The sequence below is a fragment of the Schistocerca cancellata genome, chromosome 1 (genome assembly GCF_023864275.1).
Source record: "Schistocerca cancellata isolate TAMUIC-IGC-003103 chromosome 1, iqSchCanc2.1, whole genome shotgun sequence".
In the NCBI taxonomy this organism is placed as follows: domain Eukaryota; kingdom Metazoa; phylum Arthropoda; class Insecta; order Orthoptera; family Acrididae; genus Schistocerca; species Schistocerca cancellata.
In genome coordinates this window covers 382036044-382060611 of record NC_064626.1, presented here as the reverse complement: position 1 = coordinate 382060611, position 24568 = coordinate 382036044, and the positions used below count along the sequence as shown (strand labels likewise).

The window sequence follows — 24568 nt, the reverse complement described above, 5'->3', positions numbered from 1 at the left end:
GCTATTGTTTTTATGGGAATTTTGCACCTTGCAGTTCTTCTGAATCTGTGGAAGTTTCACAGCAGTTATGGAAAATAGTAACAATAAGCCACATTTAAAGCAAAAATAACCTCACAAAGCATGTAGATAACTCAAACTAGGAGACAATCATAAACTCTGCGTAATGCTGTTATTTATTCTTCTAAAATACAATGTTTGCTTTTTGATAAGGAGCATCTAGTTACTAAACACACTACAAAAATTATAAGGAAGGCGAGAAACACAGCAATCAATTGTAATCCCAATGGTTTTTTATTATTCTTGCATATTCAGATTTCAGTTATAATTGGCCATTTTCAGTGCATTTGAGTGAGTTATAACCCAACAAACTCATAGCAGTACTTCACCATATGACTTTACTGGTGTATAGGCAGAAAGAAGCTCCTTCTGCCTATACACCAGTGGAGTTTACACTGATGTAAAACTTCCTGGCAGATCTGTGTGCTGGACCATGACTCAGCCTCAGGACAAATACCTGGGTTCGAGTCCCAATCCAGCACACAATTTTAATCTGCCAAGAAGTTTCAATACATTGACTGTTGATTCAGGGTAGGGGACAGTCTTCACTCTCATAAACTGAAGAGCAGTCAACTAAATAACAACTTAAATCTGAGTTACTAGTCAAGAAAACTAAGAAATTATTCACCTCAGTTCTTGCAGAAGAAATTATTGCTAATAGAACAATTATGGTAATTTAGTAACACTGATGTTTGAAAGCTTCCTCATTGATATGTAAATGAATAACTGTGGTGTCACCGCCAGACACCACACTTGCTAGGTGGTAGCTTAAATCGGCCGCGGTCCATTAGTACATGTTGGACCCGCGTGTCGCCACTGTCAGTACTTGCAAACCTAGCGCCACCACATGGCAGGTCTAGAGAGGCGGACTAGCACTCGCCCCAGTTGTACGACGACTTTGCTAGCGACTACACTGCCGAAGCCTTACTCTCATTTGCCGAGAGACAGTTAGAATAGCCTTCAGCTAAGTCCATGGCTACGACCTAGCAAGGCGCCATTAGCCTTACAGTGATTGTAATTAACCATATCTGGAGATACTCATTTGTATCGTCAATAGCGATGTACCACAAGGATGAATTAAAGTTAAGTATTCAAGGAGCTGCATATTTTTCTCTATAGCATTCATCAAGTATCCTGTTCCAGAACTCACGCCAGCCGGCGTGTGTGTACGCGTGCCTATCGGTAACCTCACCCTGTGTCTAGACTCTTGTCTAGACACAACAAAACAATATAAGGAATATTGCACTGGGAAAAAAACAAAAACAAAAACAAAAAACGCTTTATAGAAGGGAGGGGACATGGTGGAGCATATTACAGAGCTGCAGCTTGCATGTTAGTTTACTGTTATGTGGTTATGAAAAATGTGTCTTAGAAGTATACAACAGAGAGAACATTGGTTCTTATCACTTTTCCCTCAATGAGACTGTACAAATTAAAAGTATTTTTCTGTGAGAGACTGTACAGCTTCAATGGGAAGAAAATATGAGCAGCATAATTTTGGATTTGATATGCAAGCCTGTGCCTGTGAATTCAAATTATGTATCCAGTTAAGATGAGGCTAGTACCTAAATTGTGGAACAGAGTGGAGGGTATACTGCTTGTCAAAAAAGGAGCAAGAAATATCCCTGAGAACTATAGAGAAATAAGCCATCTAAATGCTTCTTACAAACTCTACGCAAGAATTATTACCAATGGAATGTGAAAGATACATGACACCATCCTAATGGAGGAACAAATGGCTTTAGAAAGTGGCTACCTTGTATTGAAAATGTTAACATTGTATGCAAGTTACTTGTAAAATGACAAGAATATAACGAGGAGACTCTCATCAAATTTATAGATTATGAAAAGATTTTTGATTATGTGATCAGAAGCAAGCCATGAACGTCGTGTAAAAGCAAGGGCTATCCAAGACATTTAACACAGGCAACAAAGACTTTGTATGAGCTCACAGAAGTTATAATAAATACAGGGAAGGAGAAGACATTACCAGTAAAGATCAACAGAGGAGTGTGGCAGGGGTGTAAGGATATTACAGAATTCATCAGGTCACTAAAAAGTAGTAATTCTGCTGTGTATGATGGTGTTTATCCTGACTTTATAGGATTGCTCTTAGGCTCTCTTTGTAATTAATCAATGGTTGAGGCCATATTTTCCAATACGCTTAAATTTGCTTTAGAAACACCCATCTACAAAACAGAGGATGAACAAATCACCTATAATTACAGACCTATTTCACTCCTTCCCGTCTTTCCAAAAGTATCTGAGAAAGTGCTGCATTAAAGAATACTGACTCATATAACTGATCAGAACTGATTAATCACCTCTCAGTTTGGTTTTTGTAAAGGATGCTCCACACAGAAAGCAATAAAGATCTCACAAATGACGTACTGATGGAGCTAAACAAGAAAAATTACATAAAATTGTTGAGGCGTTCCTAGTCACTCACTGAAATATTGCCTGTTGGCTTGTGTCTCGGGTTCTTTAGCGAACATTTGTTTGACTTGTCAAATGTTTAGTTTGCACAAATGGTTGACATTGTCAGAGCTTCGCTCTCCATTGCTTATGGGGAGACTGGAATCGAGCCTGCAGCAACAGATTATATTCTGTTATGCCAATGTCAGGGCTTTTCCCTGATCATTACTACTGAGGATCCCACCTTGCTACTTACAGTGATCATTTGCTGCAGCATGGGAATCCAGGATCTGTTTAGCTTGAGGCTTTCCCCTTTTCTGTTGAAGCTGTTGTCAAATTTATGTATTACTATGCTCAAACTCAACCCTAGCAGTCACAGCTCAGATGACAGTTGAACAGACTTTTTCAAGTGGTTCACAGTTGTAGTTTGTCTTAATCCCACAAAGACTCATATTATGCAATTAACTTTTAACACCATAAAGAGACATTAATGGTCACACACCGAATGAAGCACAGTGTGTAAAATTCACTGGGGTTCAGCTGGATAATAAAAACACATGGATAAACTAATCAAGGGGCTCAGTTCATTGTGTTATCCCCTTATAAGCATCTCCCATTGTGTTGACCTAAACACAAGAGTGTTGATTTATTTTGCAATTTTGCATATTTTCATTTCCTATTGTATTATGGAATTACCTTCTGGGCTAGTGCTACTAAACTAAATAAAATATTTGTTCATCAGAAGTGAGCAATAAGAATATTGTACAAAGTAGATAATCGTACATCTTGCAGAAGCCTTTTTCAGGATCTTGGAATTCTTACACTCACTTCCCAATACATGTACTCCGTAATGGTTTTCATTGCTGATGATGAAAGTAAGTTTCAACTGAACTGTGACACACACATTTGTAATGTAAGGCACAAAAATAATTTTCATGTAGACTTTACATTCTTGTCTACAGTTTGGAATGGAATTTTGTACTTAGGTGGTAAGATATTCAGCAAATTCCCATCTAACATAAAGCAAGAAACTGGGAATCCATACCAGATAAAAAAATAAAATTAGACACACGTCTGATTAGCCATTCTTTCTGCAAATTATCTGAATATGTCGAGTCATGGATTTAACATTTTTGTTAGCTACACGGCATGTAGCAGTGCTTGTTATAAAGTCATATAACATTAATAATGGACTATAAATAAGACTCAGTATTTATACATGCAAAAATATTTTCTTTGAAAAATACCATTGCATTAAAGTAAATATTAAGCAAATAATAGCAGATAAACAGCAGGTGAATAATAAAACTAAGAAGGCAGCAGAGTATCTCAAAGGAACAGCTTTCTTACTAATTTACTCTATTAAATTTAGGTGTCAGAAGCATGAGTAGCATCAAGCAGTGTAGTGATAGTTTATTGTTAATACAGTATACAGATTGAACTTTGGATGTCTTTGTCTCATGCTGAAGTATATCTTGACTCATTCAATATCCCTGGAGGTTCTCCTTCTTCATGGGATCTATGGAATGTGGCGGATTGATGGATGGATGGATATCATCTAAAAATTTCACTAAAGAAACTAAAGTATGGCAGTCAAAGGGAAATTTCCAGTATGCTCTAAAATTACTAAATGGACAATCAATAGAACAGGTATTACAGTATCAGCTGTTAGGCTATGATACTGACTATGAATATGAAGATTATGTCACTGATATATTAAATAAGTTTGAAATGGTATGTGGCACAGTAGATATAACACAGGGCAAGGCAAGGAAGGATACATAGCTAAAATTTTACACTTATTCTAACATATGGAAGTGAATCTTCAGTATTAACTATGAAAGAGAAAAGAAGGGTACAGTCAGCGGGAATGAAATTTTTAAAGAACGTTAAATGATGTAGTCTTAGAGATCATATACAAAATGAGAAGAACTTTATATATACTGTTTAAATGAAAAAAAGTAAGGTTACTTGAAATGAAAACAACATATCAACAGAATGGAGGAAGACAGACTAGTTAAACAAGTAATCAGTTATAAACCAATAGGAAAGATGGATGCAGGATGACTGAGGAGGATGGAGCGGACTGTAAGTCTATTCCACGAAATCGAGAAGAATGAGTTAATCTCCCTTCCACATATGCTCTGGCTGGCCGTCTGGCTGCCAACTTTGTTTCCAGAGGATGAGTTTAATTTTTTAAATCTCATAGATGCTGTTCAGTACACATATCTGGAGTAAAATAATTCTGTCTCATACAGGTGGGTCTTAATATATCACAGTAGAGGAAACTTTTGGTTCAGTCTCAAATATATGTTGGGGGTATCTCCTAGATCCATTCCTATTAGGCATTCCACTTTACTACCTTTTATGTAATTTTGATATTAGAATTTTCATATTGTGATTCGATGTCTCCTGCATTCAAGCCTCATTTAAAGGATTGCAGGCAGTGACTCATCACATTACCCGTAATGTGGGTTGGCGAGTATCCTGTCTATATTTTCCCTTGTTTTTATCTCGCCTATTGATATATGAAGATGGTTACCATATGGGGTACTAAAACTCACAAATCTTGAATATATGGAGTGGACATTATGATCTAATCAGCTCCCCTTCACACTCTGTAAAATGTATCTTAAAGCTCTCTTCCCAGATCTTAGTAGAGTCACATTATGCAGCCATTCTTGCTATGTGCAAGTGCAATACCTAACATGAAAACTAGATTTCACACAACAGAATGTAACCATTCATTTATTTAGTCATAATATATTTATTATGAATGGACACACAGTAGACACTTGACGACTGCTGAAAACTATGGTGGCTATCACTGTTAAACTACCAGGTGATGAAAAGGTCAGTATAAATTTGAAAACTGAATAAATCACAGAATAATATAGATAGAGAGGTACAAATTGGCACACATGCTTGGAATGACATGGGGTTTTATTAGAACCAAAAAAATACAAAAGTTCAAAAAATGTCCGACAGATGGCGCTTCATCTGATCAGAATAGCAATAATTAGCATAACAAAGTAAGACAAAGCAAAGATGATGTTCTTTACAGGAAATACTCAATATATCCACCATCATTCCTCACCAATAGCTGTAGTCGAGGAATAATGTTGTGAACAGCACTGTAAAGCATGTCCAGAGTTATGGTGAGGCATTGGCGTCGGATGTTGTCTTTCAGCATCCCTAGAGATGTCAGTCGATCATGATACATTTGCGACTTCAGGTAACCCCAAAGCCAATAATTGCACGGACTGAGGTCTGGGGACCTGGGAGGCCAAGTATGGCGAAAGTGGCGGCTGAGCACACAATCATCACCAAACGACGCGCGCAAGAGATCTTTCACGCATCTAGCAATATGGGGTGGAGTGCCATACTGCATAAACATCGTATGTTCCAGCAGGTGTTTATCAGCCAGGCTGGGGATGATTAGAGTCTGTAACATATCGGTGTACGTCTCACTCGTCACAGTAGCAGTTATAAAACCAGAATCACGCATTTCCTCGAAGAAAAAAGGCCTGATAACAGTAGATGTGGTAAATCCAACCCATACCATGACTTTCTCATCATGCAGTGGTTTCCACGACAGTTCTAGGATTTTTGGTAGCCCAAATTCTGCAACTGTGGGCGTTGACAGACCCTCAGAGCATGAAATGAGCTTCGTCGGTTCACAACACGTTACTCAACCAATCGTAATCTTCCGCCATCTTTTGAAATGCCCACACCGCAAATGCCCTCCACTTCACTAAATCGCCAGGTAACAGTTCATGATGCTGATGGATTTTGTATGAATAGAATTGGAGGGTATGCCTAAGCGCCAACCAAACAGTAGTGTATGGAATGCTGGTGCGATGTGCGACTGCACTAGTGCTGATTTCCCCGTGCATAGACGAACCCGCTACAGTCTCCATTTCTTCCTGAACTGTCTCAGCAGCATTACGCCTTGTGCTCGATCGGCCACTATGGGGTCTGTCATCTAAACAACCTACGACTTTGAACTTCGAAATCATTCTCGCCACAGCTGCATTTGTCAATGGGCCTTTACCCATTCAAATCCCCTTCCTATGGCGATAGGATTGTAACGCTGAACTAGCCCATTCCCCATTCTGATAATACAGCTTCACTAAAAGCTCCTTTTCAGGTAACATCAACATGCTGCAACTGCTGGTGCATCTGATTCTCTCTCTCATTACAGCTCCTTTTATACACTATTGTCATGCGCAGTCACTGACGTTTTGCTGTCCAGCGCCATCTGTCGGATATTTTGTGAACTTAGTTTTTTTTTTTGTTCTAATAAAACCCCATGTCATTCCAAGCATGTGTGTCAATTTTTACCTCTCTACCTACATTATTCCGTGGTTTATTAAGTTTCCAAATTTATACTGAATTTTTGATCACCCAGTATATTGACTGACAAACTACCTATTGGCTTCTGTCTTGGGTTCTTTAGCCAATGTTCGTCAGATGATTTTTCTGATGTTTTGCCAGCATTGCAATGGAAGGTGAAACTTTGACAAAGCCAGACACTCATGCTAGTGGAACGTCAGATAAATCAGCAGATGAGCATCAGCCGAAGAACCCAAGACAGAAGCCAACAGGCAGTTTGTCAACAAGCGGCCATGAATGCCTTAACAATTTTGTATATTGACTGATTTGACAGGAAAAGAATTCCTTGTTGAGTCACCTGTCTTTTCAACTTACATTTTTCCACTTTCATAGCAAAAGCAAGATTGAGCAAATTAAATAGACGGGACTAAAATTTGCTATGAGTAGAACTGACCATGCATATTAAATTCCAGTGTGGATATATCTTCAATATAAGATTTTATATGCATCTTATCATTAAAATAATAATTATAATTATAATATATATTTCATAAAAGTGAGCTACACACAAAACTAGTGGGGACTTATCCTGGTTTATTTAAACCAAAACATATACAGAATGTGCCCCAGAGAAAGCACAATCTGTCTTAAGTCTATATTTCAAAGCAAAGTCCAGTCCACACCACATTAGAGTCTACAATGTAATCTCATAATCAAACTAATGACACACTCATTGTGCACTCCACAGATCACTTCTCAACTGTTTCAGACTGAATCGCGGCCATCTCATATTCAGGATTCTAGTGTGATCTCATATGACATTGTTCCTGATGATGAGCACCCTCTTTGTAGTGACACCACAGAGGTTGACAATAATATTGCACCAGCTATTTGGTTTCTGTAGTATCATAAGGTTACTCCACTACAGTAGGTTTCCTTAAGCAGGAGTTAGTGATGGAACATTTTGAAGCTGTTCATCAGGTGAAACTTGAAAATGAAAATCAAACTCTGCATCTTTGCCACCAACCCCTCCAACCAAAGCCAATCCAATTGTAACATTGAACCCTGCCTGTCTCAATTTGTACCACCAGCCAACTGTGACCCCTCCCACACTTCCACCTAAACATCCCCTGGTCACCTTCCAGGAATTCCTAACTTCCACCCTGGCGTCACCATCCTTCCCCAGATCCCTCCCTAAGAACAACAATCTTTCAGCAGAAGAAAGAACTGCACTACATAACCTAAAAATGGATCCTGACTAGGTCATTCTCCTGGCAGACGAAGGACCCTCCAATGTTGTGATGAACAGCAGTGACTACCTAGCAAAGGGCCTCTGCTGGTTGTCTCACACCTCCATGTACAAGCCCTGCCAAAGTGACTCCATCCCAGAAGTCCAACATAACCTCCAATCTCTGCTGAAATCCTTAGGCCCTTCCCAGAACCTCTCCCCTGAATACATCTCCAACTCACCCCGACAACAGCCCGCACACCCTCCTTCATGCTTCCCGAAATCCACAAACCTAACAATCCTGGGTGCCCCATTGTGGTTGGTTACAGTGCCCCCACAGAAAGTATCTTGGCTCTTGTTGACCAACATCTGCAACCAGTTTTCTAAACCCTAACCTCCCACATTAAAGATACCAACCACTTCCTGCCCAGCTCTCCGTCATCCTACACCCGTACCTCCCGGACCCAACTCGTCACTGTTGATGCAACCTCCTTATACACTAACATCCCTCATGCACATGGCCTTGCTGCAATTGAACACTACCTCTTCCGACGCTCTACAGATTCCAGAGCCACCACTTCATTCCTCGTACGCCTAACCAACTACTTCCTAACCCATAACTACCTCTCCTTTGAAGGGAAGATATACAAACAAATTCGTGGGACAGCCATGGGCAGCCGCATGGCACCATCCTATGCCAACCTCTTCGTGGGCCTCCTAGAGGAAATAGTCATAGCTTTCCAACTCCAAACCCCTGGTTTGGTCCAGATTTATTGATGACATCTTTATAATCTGGATTCAAGGCCAGGACACCTTATCCTCATTCCTCCACAATCTCAACACCTTCTCCCCCATCCACTTCACCCAGCCCTCCTCCATCCACTGTGCCATCTTCCTAGATGTTGATCTCCTCTCATATGGCTCCATCTACATTTCGGTCCACATCAAACCCACCAATCATTAACAGTACCTGCACTTTGATAGTTGCCACCCCTTCCACACCTAAAAATCCCTTCCATACAGGCCGGCCACCTGCAGCAGACACATCTGCAATGATTAGAACTCTCTCTCCCAGTATGCTGAAAGCCTCACAAAGGCCTTCACAGACAAGCAATACTCTCCAGACCTAATACACAAATAGATCTCCCATGCCATATCCCTGCACACACCTGATCCTCACATCCATCCAAGGAACCAACCACAAAGAAGTGCCCCCCTTGTCACAGAATACCACCTGGGACTGGAACAACAGCCTTCATCAGGGCTTTGATTATCTATCATTGAGCACTGAAATGAGGGACAGCATACCTAAGATACTTCTGTTCCCTCCCAATCTGGTGTTCCGCCGCCCACACAACCTCCACAACACCCTAGTCCATCCCTATGTCATTCCCACCCCCACCCCCAGTCCCCTGCCACAGGGATCGTACCCTTGTGGAAGATCCAGCTGCAAGACCTGCCCAATCTACCCACTCAGCCCCACCTACTCCAGTTCCGTCACAGGCTTATCCTACCCTATCAGAGGCTGCGCCATTTGTGAATGCAGCCATGGTATATACCAACTCTGTTGCAACCACTGCATAGTGCTTTACATTGGTATGACAATCAGTCAGCTGTCAACCGGAATGAATGGCTACTGCCAAACTGTTGCCAGAAACAAGGTGGACCACCCAGTGGTACAACCTGCAGCAGAGCAGAACATGCAAGATTTCAATGGCTGTTTCACAACTGGTGCCATCTGGATCTTCCCCACCACCACCACCACCACCACCACCACCAGCAAGGTAACTCAATGTCCCCCCACCCAGTAGTGTGTTTGTGTGGGGGGGGGGGGGGGGGGGGATGGGGAGGGAGGGTGCGCATGCTGCTGTCTCACACCCTAGTCTGTGAATTATGTACCCAAGCATCTGCCGCCTGCCTCCTCTACCTGCACCTCTAGCTAGCCCACAGGCAGCTCTGCACTCTCCTACAAGCCACTAAATGCTTTCCCCCAACCACAGATATATATATATATATATATATATATATATATATATATATATATATATATATATATATATATATATATATATATATAAAATAGAGGGAAACATTCCACGTGGGAAAAATATATGTAAAAAGAAAGATGATGAGACTTACCAAACAAAAGCGCTGGCAGGTCGATAGACACACAAACAAACACAAACATACACACAAAATTCTAGCTTTCGCAACCAACGGTTGCCTCGTCAGGAAAGAGGGAAGGAGAAGGAAAGACAAAAGGATATGGGTTTTAAGGGAGAGGGTAAGGAGTCATTCATTTGTCAAAAAATGTCTGCTTGTGTCTGTGTATGTGTGGATGGATATGTGTGTGTGTGCGAGTGTATACCTGTCCTTTTTTCCCCCTAAGGTAAGTCTTTCCGCTCCCGGGATTGGAATGACTCCTTACCCTCTCCCTTAAAACCCATATCCTTTTGTCTTTCCTTCTCCTTCCCTCTTTCCTGACGAGGCAACCGTTGGTTGCGAAAGCTAGAATTTTGTGTGTATGTTTGTGTGTCTATCGACCTGCCAGCGCTTTTGTTTGGTAAGTCTCATCATCTTTCTTTATATATATATATATATATATATATATATATATATATATATATATATATATATATATATATATATAAATTTTTTTTTTTACTGACGTAATAGCTGTGGGGATTGATCCTTCTTTCCAGACAGGTTTCTGGGTTTCTGTTCTGTTTTCAGTTGTTTCTATTACCAAAGTTTTGTTATACCATCTTTTGTCCTCGTGGAGACATTTTCCAATTGTTTAATTACCATTTTTCTATTTGTTAACTTAAACTTTTACTTTGCTTTAACAGTAACCTTGTTCCATAGAGTTTTTCCTTTCATTTTGGTTTCCTCATACCTGCAGCGTATTTTGCTGTTCCCCCTAAATTTTTATGTTACATTATTGCAGCTGTAGTCTATGTTTCTAGAATCCTAAATTTAAATATGCTGAAATTTTTGCTTAATTTAATCTGTTGTAATGACATCTTATGGTTTGTAAATTTCTGTTACGCTTATGAAAGGTAACTTAATGTTTTTACAGAAGGAAAATGTTCTCACAATACCAAATTTACTCTGCCTATTCCGCATTGCAGCTGCACCATATTTGGGATATCTTGTTCTACAATCAGAATTTCATCTTGCTGTAGCTATTTTTGCATTTGCTGGAGTTACTGACCTGGTAAGATATAACTGCTTTATTTTTGTCTTTTAATTTGAAATATGATATTAGTTTATTAGAATTATTTTTGAATTGTGCATGTAACAAACCAATTAATGTCTAAGAAACTACCTTCTTGTAGGCACTGTAGCTAAATGTGAATAATGAAAGAATAAAAATATGGTCAACTTCTGCCTATGTAATTTTATTTATTAAGTTTACAGGTATTTTTAGGAGGGTAGCTTCATAACAAATAGTTATATTCCATAGTCCATTTTAATTTGATAGTAGTCAAACTGTTATTACAGGATTGTTGCATAACCATTTATACATCTTTGGAAAGTGTATTAACCAACTGCATTACTTTCCAGCTGAAGTTCCCATATGAGGTTTCTGTGATAGCATAAGCTAAAGAGCCAGAGTGATATTTTGCGTGTTTAGGATGTATTGCACATCTGATGGTATCTTTTTCTCACCTCATTTTATTTACAAGAGATGTATGCATAGGATGTTTCTCGAAAACAGTGCAAGTTAACTTAAGTCCATATTCAAAAGCAAACTATAATCCATGACATATCCAACTTACACCTATGTCAAACAGAGTCCACAATAGCAGCAGCAGCACCTAAAATAAACTGGTAGCACACTAATGCACACTGCACAAAGCGCATCGCAACTGCCTCAGGCTGGCCCTGGTACAGCTTATAGGCTGGATTCTTGCTTGGTCTTGTCAGAGGGTGCTTTTGATAACAAGCACTGTCTAACGAGTGGTGCCACAGCAATTGACAAGAATGTTGTGTCAGCTACTTGGTTTTCATAGTAATGTTGGGTGATGCCACTACATCTCCTTCCCTCCCCCTTCCCCCATCAGTGATCACAATGGAGAAGAATGCAGGTGATGCATGGTCTGAAGGAGGTGTTGGTGGTGTTGCAAAAGGCTGTGGGTGGAGGCCATGTTGTACTTCATTTACCTGTGGCAGATGGAGAATGTCCTGAGGATCCCAGTTCGGTAGTGTCCAAACTCACGGGCTCCCACTGAGAGTACTCACCCATAAACGAGTGGCGTCACTGATTATGCATGTTGACAGTGGGCGCAGCATGTTGAAGTGGGTGTGATGAGGGCAGCTGTGAAAATGCTCTACTGGGCTGTAGTCTTCACCTGCATTGGTCCTGTAAGTTGCTAGAAACCACAGGAGGCATTAGGTGCTGTTTCACACATCATTTCCTTGTAGGTGGTGGCCACAACACAATCCTCTGCCTGTTCGAGTCCCTCGCTGAGAGGCTGAACCCAAATCTGTCATGGCCAGTTGCCTGAAAGAACACTTGTGCAGGTTGAATTTTAGTTCTGTTCCTGTTTCGTGAATCCAGAAGTACAAAAAGAGTCTGTCCCAAAATGTGGTCCACTGTGGGATCAGCTACCACGAGAAAATTTCCTGGACTTTTTTGTAATCAAGTGAAAAGGAACTTTTCCTAACAAGAGCACTTTTGATGGCATCCATTGGCTCACAGATTCGTCTCAGATACCTGTAAGGGCAGTGCCCCTAAACTGAAACAAGAAGATTGTTTTAGCAAGGATGCAGAAGTAATTTCAAAGGGGGTTTGCCATTGAATTGCATCCTTAGAAATTCACAGTTCTGTAGATTTATCACTCACCTGGTACACTTCTATAGGTTTGATGTATCTGCATTGGAACTGCTATAACATACCTCTCACAAGTGCCTCTTCTTCCTGCACCTGTGGCTTCGTGTGCACCAATGGTGGCACTTGCTGCATACTTGGCGAAGGAAGCAACATTTAAATCTGGTTACCTGCACTGCTACTGATGTGGCCTGCCACCACTGGCATAATAGTTTACAAGGTTGTACAGTCTGTGTAGCAAGTGATAGCCTGCATGACCAGTGTCAGAGAGCTGACTGCTATATCATCATCCTCCATCATAAATAAACTGTGGGCTAAATGGACAGTTTCATAAGCTTGAGGTATTCACATTACTTCCCCCAGAGAAGGATCTGGTGCTGACAGTACGTAGTTTCTCACTTCCAAGTTGGGGGCAAGACACTAAACTGTCCCTGGTCAGAGTGTCCACATAATTCTGCCTGTGCAAACATTTGAAATTGCAATTCCTACTTAAACCTTGCATGTCAGTTCCACAGTCCACATAAGTTTGACTGGGACAGTTTTTCTGTTGCCAGAATTCTAACCTGGCTGCAATAATATTTGTTCCTCAAAAACTGTTCTTGTAATAACACAAAATTTCTAGGGCACTCAAGTTGTGCTAGAATTCTTCCAGCCCTAGTTTCTGCATTTGAGATACAGTTTGGGTGTTCCTGACAAAAATGTGGTGTTTTGTCTTTCTATGTCAGAAATTTGGCAAGCTGAAAATGTTACTGCAAGTGTCGGCGCTAAGTGTCCCATTTCTCTCTTGATTCATTAAATGGTAGGAAAGTCATAAACATGAGTGGTGCAGGAGACATTCGTGCTATATTCACTAACACTTGCACTGCCTGTAGCACAGCTGTCATTAGCTCCTGTATGCTTTTATATTATTAGTTGTCGTAAGTGTACCGTGATTGAAAAACCAGCACTTTTTCCCAATTACAAAAATTTTCAAAGTCCTGTTTGGAAATATCACAGGTCCTGAGTTGTTGCCACTCATATAAAAGTGAGTTACACACAAGAAAATGGGGCTCGATCTTGTTTATTTATTTCCTGATGACCAGACTGAGTAGCGGCAAGACGGCAGGCAACAGTAATGTTGTGCCAGCTATTTGGTTTTCATAGTAATGTCAGGTAGTGCCATTATAGATTCTAAGCTGAAGCTTCTTTGATGCAGTTTCTGTTTTTTCTGTATTCATTCATAACATAAATATGTTTGGGTGTCTTCATCAACATGCATTACATGCATTACTTTTGGGGAGAAAACACATTGGTTTGGTTACAGGTATTACATTTATTGAATATTATGTTGCTGTGTATGTTAAAGTAAAGCAAATGCAACTCTTTGCATCGAAAATTTGTGCTTGTGTGATGTAGTACAGCAAAGAGTAATTCATTACTTGCTTTTCAGTTATTTTATACAGAGTATGTTTATCCATAGCTTGCTTGGCACAAAAACATACAGGCTAATTTGTTATTCAAACATTACAGTTTTATATTGTCACTTGTTATTCGATTGCAAGATGTATCAAAGAAATTATAATTCCTTATTTAGTATATTTGAACTAGTTAATATAGTTTGCTGGTACTCTTGAGATACTGTACATTGTCATCCAAGAAGCTGGGATATAATTTCTGATCGATTTTTTCTCTTTTCATGTGTGCTCCAGTTCAGTATTTTAGATTTTTTTTTTTTTTAAATCCTCAATTCTGCTTATGATATCTGAGATATCCTGGTGAAAGTTTAGTCTGTTTGGACTTTCTGCACCTACAAATTTAACATTACAGAGAGTGAGTAGGTGAGGGTGGAGATGAACACACCTGCTAGGGAATGGATCAGTCATTGTTTTCATAAAAATAATTTGTATTTTAGCATTATTACAGCACCAAGCATTGTTCCTTATATTCCTCTTGTATGTGTTCAAAATTATCTACTCAACGATGATTATGCTGACTCACAATGTGTATTATAAATAAGAATTAACAGAGAAAACTCCTTTCAGCACATTGAATTGAGCTGAATATTACATACCAGCCACAAAACTGAAGTGATTATACTGATGGTGTAAAAGATAGTGATACAGATGTCCCAGAGGAAATATTGTGCTGCAGCTGTTATAATTGACAGTGTAAAATATGTAAACGTGGGTACCAAATTCAGGAAAACGCAAAATGGTACATACTATGATTGCACAGTATTTACATACCTAATAAAATATTGCTTATGTACCTAATAAAATATTGCTTATGCAAAGAATTTGTAAATGTCAGTATCTTAATCAAATATACAAATTTATTTTATGGTAGTAAGGACAGCAGTAATTCAGCTTGGCAAAATAAAATATTATACCAAAAGATATCTCTGGAATTTCTTACAAATAAAACACATGTTGGGTTATAGTGGGCAAAATGGCTTGCAGAGCATATAATAACCATCAAGTACGAATTAACTTTTGTCTGATAAAATCCTTGATGTCCATATAAGAACAAACAAAAATGATGTGACCTTTTAGATCTCCATAGTGAAACTGGTAACCTCAATATTTCAGACTTTGCAGGCAAGTTACTGTTGCCGTTGCATAAAAGCACACAAAATGACAGTCGTAACTTGGACAACTTAATTTGCCCAACAAATTTTGAAACTGTTCTATTTGGTTTAAGGATTGCAGCCGAATCACGTTGACTTCTTGCCTCGATATTTCAGCCGGTAATCATCCAGCCATCTTCAGGTGAGTGTCAGTCACTGTAGACTGCAATTCCTGGTGTCAGCTTCATAGCAAAAAATTGGCATGAAAACGTATGCGCATTGGCGACCATCAAAGGAGTGTCCTCTATCAAAATCTGCGCCCTCTGGAAATACTGTTCTATCTGTGGCGCAAAGATGAAAACTACTTGTCTGCCCTCTGTCAGAATGTGCACTCGCATTACTAAAAACAGACGTCAGATGTTGCCAGATGTGTCATTATGGATAAACTGTCTTCTCTCAGAAGAAATTAGAGAGATCACTGGGTCCCAAGCTTTGTCCAGTTGAAAATGGCATCACGCTTTATAAGATTTTGTGCTAGGCGTATCTCCACAGATTCTTTAATTACTGAAACCCAAAAAGTTTTCGCTGGGACCAAGATTTTTGAGGCAAAAAATTAATATTGTGTCCTGTGGTAATGCAGTGTTCGGCTACGGCTGACTTACTGGGCTGCGAAAGACGAACTTCGAAAACTGAAAAGTTCTTTATGGACCCAGTCCGCCCAAGTCACGCCATCAACTCATGCGAAGGAAAGTGATGGCAGGCTGGATGCAATCTCTATATGCAGATGAAACAGCTGTCTCAATATCATATCTGGTTCACGGCAAGTAAACCGGATCCTCTCCTTCACTAGTGCTAAGCTTGCCTTTCATGTAATGAATTTTGCAGCAGCAGTCTGGATAAAATGTCTCACTCTGGCAAACTTCAGAATAAGGTGATTGTCCTGACACTTCAGTAAAAAACACAGAGAACTTAACAGTCTCGCTCGCTTATTGCGTAGTTTGTCCAACCTCTGGATTTGTAATGCCATCGCCTCCTCGAAGATGGTACAGGACTATTTGGGTCTGCAGAAGACCAGAATCTACCAAATTCCATCCAGTGTGGCAGAGCTTACATCCGTCAGATGACACACAAAGTAAATGAAATGTGCATTGAACATGAGCGCCACACTCGCCTTTCGCAGCCCAGTAAGTCGTCTGTAGCTGAGCGCTGCATTACCACAGGGCACGCTATGGATTTTTCTGCCACAAAAATCTTGGCCTCAATGAAATCTTTTTGGGATTCAGTAATTAAACAGTCTGCAGAGATACACCTATCACAAAATCTTATAAATCGTGATGGCGGTTTTCAACTGGACAAGGCTTGGGTCCTTGTGATCTGTTATTTCTTCTGAGAGAAGACAGTTTATTCATAATGACACGTCTGGTGACGTCTGACACCTGATTTTAGTGACACAAATGCGCATTCTGACCTTTATGCACGCGCATGTGCACCACATATAGAACAGTATTTCCAGAGGGCACGGAATTCAATAGAGGACGCTCCCTTGATGGATGCCAATGCACATGCGTTTTCGCACTAAGCTTTTGCTATAAAGCTGGCGCCAGGAACTTGCACTCTCCAGTGATGGGCACTCACCTGAAGGTGGCTGGAAGATTGCCAGCTGAAATATAATGGCAAGAAGTCAATGTGATTCGGCTGCAATCCCGAAACCTCATCAAACATTCAATATGCTGGGATAACTTCAGGAATCATTTTGAAACTGACAAAAAAACCAATTCGTCTCAGTTCATAAGTCCTCCTTGTGATTGTTGACCTTAAAGAAAAATGCTAACATATTTATATCTCAAGTTGACTTGGGATCACAATAAACTCATATGATAATTGCTTGAGAAAGGAAAGTGATGAGCATTTCAGAGAGAATTTTTGCTGTTAGAAGTACTTAATTCATCCTTTAACATTCATTGAGACAATGCAAATAATTTTTATACCTATTTTGTTCAGGTTGATGGCTGGATAGCTCGGACATACCCAAGTCAGTCATCAAAATTTGGGAGTTTTCTTGATCCCTTGGCAGACAAAGTCCTAATAGCATGTTTGTTTCTAACACTTACATATGCTGGATACATTCCAAGTAAGTAATGAAAAATAAGATAAAGCTCCATAATTTGTCACTTTTGACACTAGTATACACTGTGCTAAATATGTTTTATTTTACTTATTTATTGATGTACTACAATCATTTTTATTATTATGAATAAGGTATTTGAGTGTGTGTGTGTGTGTGTGTGTGTGAGAGAGAGAGAGAGAGAGAGAGAGAGAGAGAGAGAGAGAGAGAACAGAAGAAGAAGATTCCAGGTATGATCAAACATCGTATCAGAATAATGGAGGGGATAACCAGTTCCATTCCATACCCTTCCACAATTTGAATTTTGCTCAATCTCTAGTAACTTCATCATAAACAGAATAATAAACTATTATCCTCCTTTGACAATGTTATGAAAAAGATAGATTACTACTCACCATATAGCAGAGATGCTGAGTCGCAGACAGGCACAACAAAAGGACTACTAAACATGTAAGCTTTTGGCCAGAAGGCCTTCTGAAATAGACAACATACAAAATACACTTTCACACAAATGCAGCTCACACACATATGACCACTGTCTCTGGCTACCGTATCCAGACACATCTTCACTGGTCATCATGGCTCAGTTTGAAGCAGGACTCATATCTGAAGACAGTTCTACTCCAGTCAATGAGATTCCTGGCCAAAGATGTGTTTGGAGATGCCCCTGAGAGTAATGGGGTACCAACCTGACTGTTGCCTGCCTTACGGTCCGATGACGAGGACAGGAGTGCCATTTCACATCATAGCAGGACCACTTTGGTTGTCATCTGTGGCACCCTTACAACACAGAGGTATGTCAACAGTACTAGTTCTGTTGTCTTTTGTAGCAAGACATCCTGGTCTTACATTTCAGCAGGATATTGCCCGCCCATATGTGGCAAGAGTTTCTACTGCTTGTCTTCATGCTTGCCAAACCCTACCTTGCCCAGCAAGGTCGCTGGACATCTCCACAGTTGAGAATGTTGGGAGCTCTATGGGCAGGACCATCCAGCCATCTTGGGATTCTGATGATCTAAGGCACTAGTGGGACAGAATTTGGGACAATATCCCTCAGGAAGACATCCAAGAATTCTGTCAATCGATGCCAAGCAGAATAACTGCTTGCACAAAGGCAAGCGGTTGACCAATGTGTTATCAACTTGTCCAGTTTGCGAAGCCGTTTCTCTTGAATAAATCATTAATTTTTTTGTGAAATTGTAATCATTTGTTTGCCTGTACATGTACATCACATCTACCAATTTCTGCCACATTTGGGTAATTCCTTCATGGTGCATCATGTCCCGTCCCCCCCCCCCCCTCCCGCCCTCCTCACTCCTCCACCTCCTCCTCCTCCTCCTCCTCCTCCTCCTTCTTCTTCTCTTCTTCTTAGGGTGTGTATTGTTTACTAATGCTGATGAATCTTCTGAATTTTGGGCATCGGTTTAGGGTCTTTAGCTAATAAATTGCAAGATGCAGATGTGCCAACACCTTGCAACTAGGAGAACTCACATTGGAAAACTAGTAAAACAGCATGAATATGTGAAGATGTTTTCATTTAAATGTCTTTGAAGGTGCCAGATAAATCAAAACGCTAGTTCCCTTCTTTTACGAGGGTGATTTGAATAGTTCGAAATCACCACAAGAGATCAGTGCTAGAACAACGAGTTGTTCACGTGATGTTCATTGGACTGTTGCCTTTAAACACTTGCCATGTCAGTGCTCTTGGAAGAGAGCTGTGGTGGTGACGTGGCTCTGTTGTTGTTCCTGCATAGTGATTTGCGAAGATGGAAAAAATTGAGATTCAAGCAGTGATCAAGTACTTCCTAAAGAAACTATGAAAGCAAAGGACATTCATACCGATTTCTGGAACACACTGGGGGACTCTGCTCCTTCATATTCAACTGTTGCCAAGTGGACAAACGAATTTAAATTTGTTCAGGAGAGCTTAGATGATGATTTGTGCAGTGGTCAGCCAAGATGTGTCACTACTCCAGAAATCATTGCAAAAGTGTACAGAATGGTGATGAAGGATCACTAATTGAAAGTGCGTGAAATTGCTCATGCTTGTCAGATGTTGTCTGAAAGGGTATATCATATTTTAACTGAAGAATTAGAAATGAAAAAAAAATATCTGCAAGATGGGTGCCACAACTCTTGATGCTGGATCAAAAATGCATGAGAATGTACATTTCAGAACAATGTTTGGTCCGTTTTAGGAGAAACAAACAAGATTTATTGCTCCAGTTTGTGAACAGAGATGAAACTTGGGAGCACTAATGTATCCCTTGTATCCCAGAGACAAAACAATAGTCAAAGCAGTGGAAACATGCTGATTCTCTGCCACCAAAGAAAGCAAAGACAATTCCTTTGGCGGAAAAGGTCATGGCATCAGTGTTGTGGGATGTGAAGGGGATTCTGTTTGTAGATATCTACCCACTGTGCAAACAATTACTGGAGAATACTGTGTTAACCTTCTGGACAAATTGCAACAAAATATATGCGAAAAAAGGCCAGGTTCACCAAGGAAGAAAGTCATCCTCCACCAAGAGAATGCGCGCCCGCACAGGTGCTGTTGCCATGGCAAAATTACACGAACTGAGGTATGAATTGTTGCCACACCCGCCTTATTCACCTGACTTCCGTCAGACTTCCATATCTTCCAAAAACTGAAACTTTTTATTGGTGGATGAAGAGTCACTTCAAACGAAGAATTGATAGATGTAATTGACAACTATTTTGCAGTCCTGGAGGAAACTCATTTTTGAGATGGGATCAAGGCACTAGAACATTGTTGGACCAAGTGCATTAATCTACAAGGAGACTACATTGAAAATAAAAAAAGTTTCATTGATGTAAGTACTTTTTTTGTATTCCAGTCCGAAAACTTTTCGAACCACCCCATACATCCCTAACTCTGCCCAGGACATATTTTCCTTTTTTTGGCTATGAGAGGAGCATGGAGCATTTTTCATTATGGTTCCCAACTTTCACTATATCATAATTTTGACATTAGATCACCAAGCTTGTCAATCTATGTGGATTTTTGTTGACTTGAGCAATGGGTGATCTGGTATAGGTTTTTTATTGTCTTTCAAACCATGTTGCTTTATTGTGGCAATGGATAAAGCTTTCACAAAACAACGGGGCTGCAATTAATTACATGTATTTATCTAGCTTCTTACAAAATTGAACCAGTTTGCATAAATTTGAAACATAGAAGTGGTGTGTGTTAAAAAAAAACTCACAAAAAATGTATTTTTTGCACATAAAGTCCAAATGAAGCTAGAGTTTTGAAAGATAGTTTCCTGTTTTATAGTAATAATGCATGTATGCATTTATTTATTTCACTTTAAACTGTGCACTCAATTCATATAAGTACGAATTTTATGTGCTCCATTTAGCTTGAATTTACACCACTGCATCTCAACAGCAGATAAAGATTATTGGAAGTAAATTCATTTTGACTTTATCTTCTTATACCTTCATGCAAAGTTTGAACCAAATCATACACGTTTAAAGTATATAAATAGTGCACTTCACAACCCTCGCAGAAAAACATGTCTATTGCGCATAAAATCTGGAGCACATAAAAACCTCACAAAAATCATGTCTTTTGCGTGTACAATCTGAATGAAACTAGAGTTTTGAAAGTGAGTTTTCAATTTTATTGTACAAATGCATTCTTTATTTATTTATTTATTAACTTTAAACCATTTCTGCACATTCTGTTCACTAAGCTTGACTTTAAACCTTTGCATCTTAGCAATGAATAAAGATTATTGGAAAAATAATTGTATTGACTTCATCCATTTATTCAGTTTCGCACAAAGTTTGAACTGATTCATAAAAGTTCAAAGTATGTACATGGTGCACATCAGAAACCTCACAGACAAATGTGTGCTGCATTTTGCATGACTTTAAATCATTGTCTCTTGACAACGAGTAAAGATTCTTGAATAATTTTTTTTTTTTTTTTTAGTTTTTTTTTTTTTTTTTTTTTTTTTTTTTTTTTTTTTTTTTTTTACTTTAATCATTTGTCTACCTTTGTGAAAAGTTTGAAACGATTCATACAAGCTTAAAGTATAGAAGTGGCACACTTCCAAAGCCTTCCAGATAAATGTGCTTTTTGCGTGTCATTGCACGTAACATCGGAACGGTACATGTACAAATGGTGCCACTAGTTGAGAATTAATTTGAGCCCAACTGAAATCTTTTGCAAAATGAACTAAATCATTCACATAATGTGCCTGAGTACCAGCCCCAGTTCGTCTTTCAAACTTTCATTAATGTTCTGTAACATAGCTACACTAAAACAGATGTTCAGAAAGATATGCAAATGGCTGCTGATCCAGGCTAAACCAAAAACGTCTTTCCCTTTGTTCCCAGCTCAAATAGAAACCAAGCACCCCCCCCCCCCCCAAACTGTGATTCTGTGCATGGTCTTTTCAGAAATATTTGTTACAGCACTTGCACATCTGTAATGGTAGATCTTGCAGCTTGCCTTTGAATTTCTTCAGTCTCTTCCTATAATCTGACCTAGTGGGATACTTCAACTCTGGATATATTCCAGCATCCAGCAACAATTTTTAACAATATTGGTCTCTTAGTTTACCCATCTGTTCAAAAGAAATGTGGAAACATGGGCAAACTTCTTAGAAACTGGGTAAATTGCACTTTTCCTTGGCATCTACATTTTTACCCTGTGAATTAATAGTAATTTCATGCAGAGTGTCTCATTTGTCTTCATGTACAACTACAGCTTCATACTTGTACATACACCATAAACCACTATATGTTGCATAGTGGAGGGGTATCTTGTACCATTACTAGTCATTTCCTTTCTTGTTCCACTTGCAAGTGGAGTGAGTGAAAAATGATAGTGTATGTGCCTCCATACAAGCTGTAATTTCTCTTATCTTGTCTTCATAGTCAGTATGTGAAATGTACTTAAGCGACATTAGAATCATTCTGCAGTCAACCCCAAATACCAATTCTCTAAATTTTTTCAATAGTGTTTTGCAAAAACATCATCTTCCCTCCAGGGATTTTCATTTGAATTCATAAATCATCTCCATTATGTTGGTGTCTTGATTGAACCTTCCAGTAACAAACGCAGCATCACACCTCTGAATTGCTTTGATGTCTTCCTTTAATCCAACTTGGTGGGGATCACAAACACTTAGCAATACTCAAGCATTGTTAGTATTAGTGTTCTATATATGATCTTCTTTATAGATGAGCTATGCTTTCCTAAAATTCTCCCAATAAATTGAAGTTAACCATTCACCTTTCTTTCTATCATCCTTAAGTGCTCATTCCACTTTATATTGCTTTCTAATGTTACACCTAGATATTTAATTGACATGACTGTGTCAAGCAACACTCCACTAATAGTATATTCAAACATTGCAAGTTTGTTTTTCCTACTCATCTGCATGAACTTCCATTCTGCTGCATTAATAGCAAACTGTAAATGAGAATTTCAGATGTTCATGAAGTGGGTTAACGTCTGTGACCAGTAAAAATTGGGTTGGTCTGGGATTCAAACCTGAGTCCTTGCTTTTGCCCAGGTACTCTCAAAATTTTTTGTGACACAAGTGATTAGTCAAAAGTTAGAGCCATATAGCTTAGAGGGAAGTAAAAGACAATTTAAAATTTTGAGTTATTCATGGAGGCATGTATGTGTTCTACAATCAATAGTCTTTTGTTTGGGAAAGACAAGGATACAGTTTTGAATCTCATTCCAGCACACAGTTTTAGCGTTTCCAAGATTTTCTTTGTAGTATATACACTGCTAACAGCTGCATCATAGTCACTGTAAATCCTGACCAACATTTTTCTTCACCTGACACTTATTTGTTTCAGAGTCTCAGTTTCAGTTGATATTAAGCATCAGAGGTGGTTATGTATGGCATTTATTTATGCAGCAGCTAGATGATGAAACTGTAGAGTTAGCATGAAGTGTAGGATTTAAGATTTCCTCTTTCCCTTTATTGTCATCTAGTTCGACCCCAGGCTCCAAAACTGATTGTATTGAAGCTTCTGATGAGTTATTCAATTCTTCACAGAGCTAGTAAGTTCTTGCTTTTTCTGATATTTTGCTAATTTATAACTGTTTAAAATATTAAAGACATCACACAGCTAGCTTACAGAAGCATGCACTGCTGTGAACTTTTATCTCTCTATTTCTGCGGAGTTTCTTTTCTCCAAATTTTATGAATGTTACTGCTACACAAGTGTCTCTCTTCTGTCATTTTTCATCACTTTTCACCTACTCTAGGTCATACCCCTCCAAAATCTTCAAAATGTTGTGGGAAATGAATATTAAATTAGCCACCAGAATATTGTTGTGTGATTAGCTTTGAAGTTAGCATACAAAAAAATGTGGGAAACTTGTAGCCAAACCTACATTTTTAGTGATTGTAGACTTAGAGAAAACTTTTGACAATTTTGACCAGAAAAACTCTCTTTGAAATTCTGAAGATAGTAGGGGTAAACTACAGAGAGCAAAGGGTTATTTACCACTTGTACAGAAACCAGGCAGCAGTTATAAGAGTCGGAGGGGCATAAAAGAGAAGCAGTGGTTGAGAAGGCAGTGAGACAATGTTGTAGACTATTCCCAATGTTATTCAATCTGTACATTGAGGAAGCAGTAAAGGAAACAAAAAACAAAAAATTGGGGTTTGACAATGACATTGTAATTCTATCAGATACCGCAAAAGATGTGGAAGAGCAGTTGAATGGAATGGACAAAGCATACTGAAAGGAGGATATATGATAACATCATCAAAAGCAAAACAAGGAGATAAGAACGTAGTTGAATTAAATCAGGTGATGCTGAGGAAATTAGATATGAGGGCACAAGCCACTGAAAGTAGTAGATGAGTTTTGTTATTTGGACAGCAAAATAGCTGATGATGCTCAAAGTAGAGAGGATATAAAATGTAGACTAGCAGTTGCAAGAAAAGCTTTTCTAAAGAAAAGAAATTTGTTAACATTGAATAATGTAGATTTGAGTTAAGGAAGTCTTTACTGACAGTATTTGTC

The 24568-nt window shown here is 39.1% G+C and overlaps 1 protein-coding gene across 1 annotated transcript in view; it reads left to right on the top strand.

The window, feature by feature from the left end:
• LOC126175180 (probable cardiolipin synthase (CMP-forming)) overlaps positions 1–24568 on the top strand; it is a 79491-nt gene that overhangs the window by 24768 nt on the left and 30155 nt on the right. Inside the window, exons 3-4 of the mRNA XM_049921773.1 lie at positions 11115–11252; positions 17416–17545. Coding sequence (XP_049777730.1) covers positions 11115–11252; positions 17416–17545 — 268 coding nt within the window. The remainder of the gene's footprint in view (positions 1–11114; positions 11253–17415; positions 17546–24568) is intronic.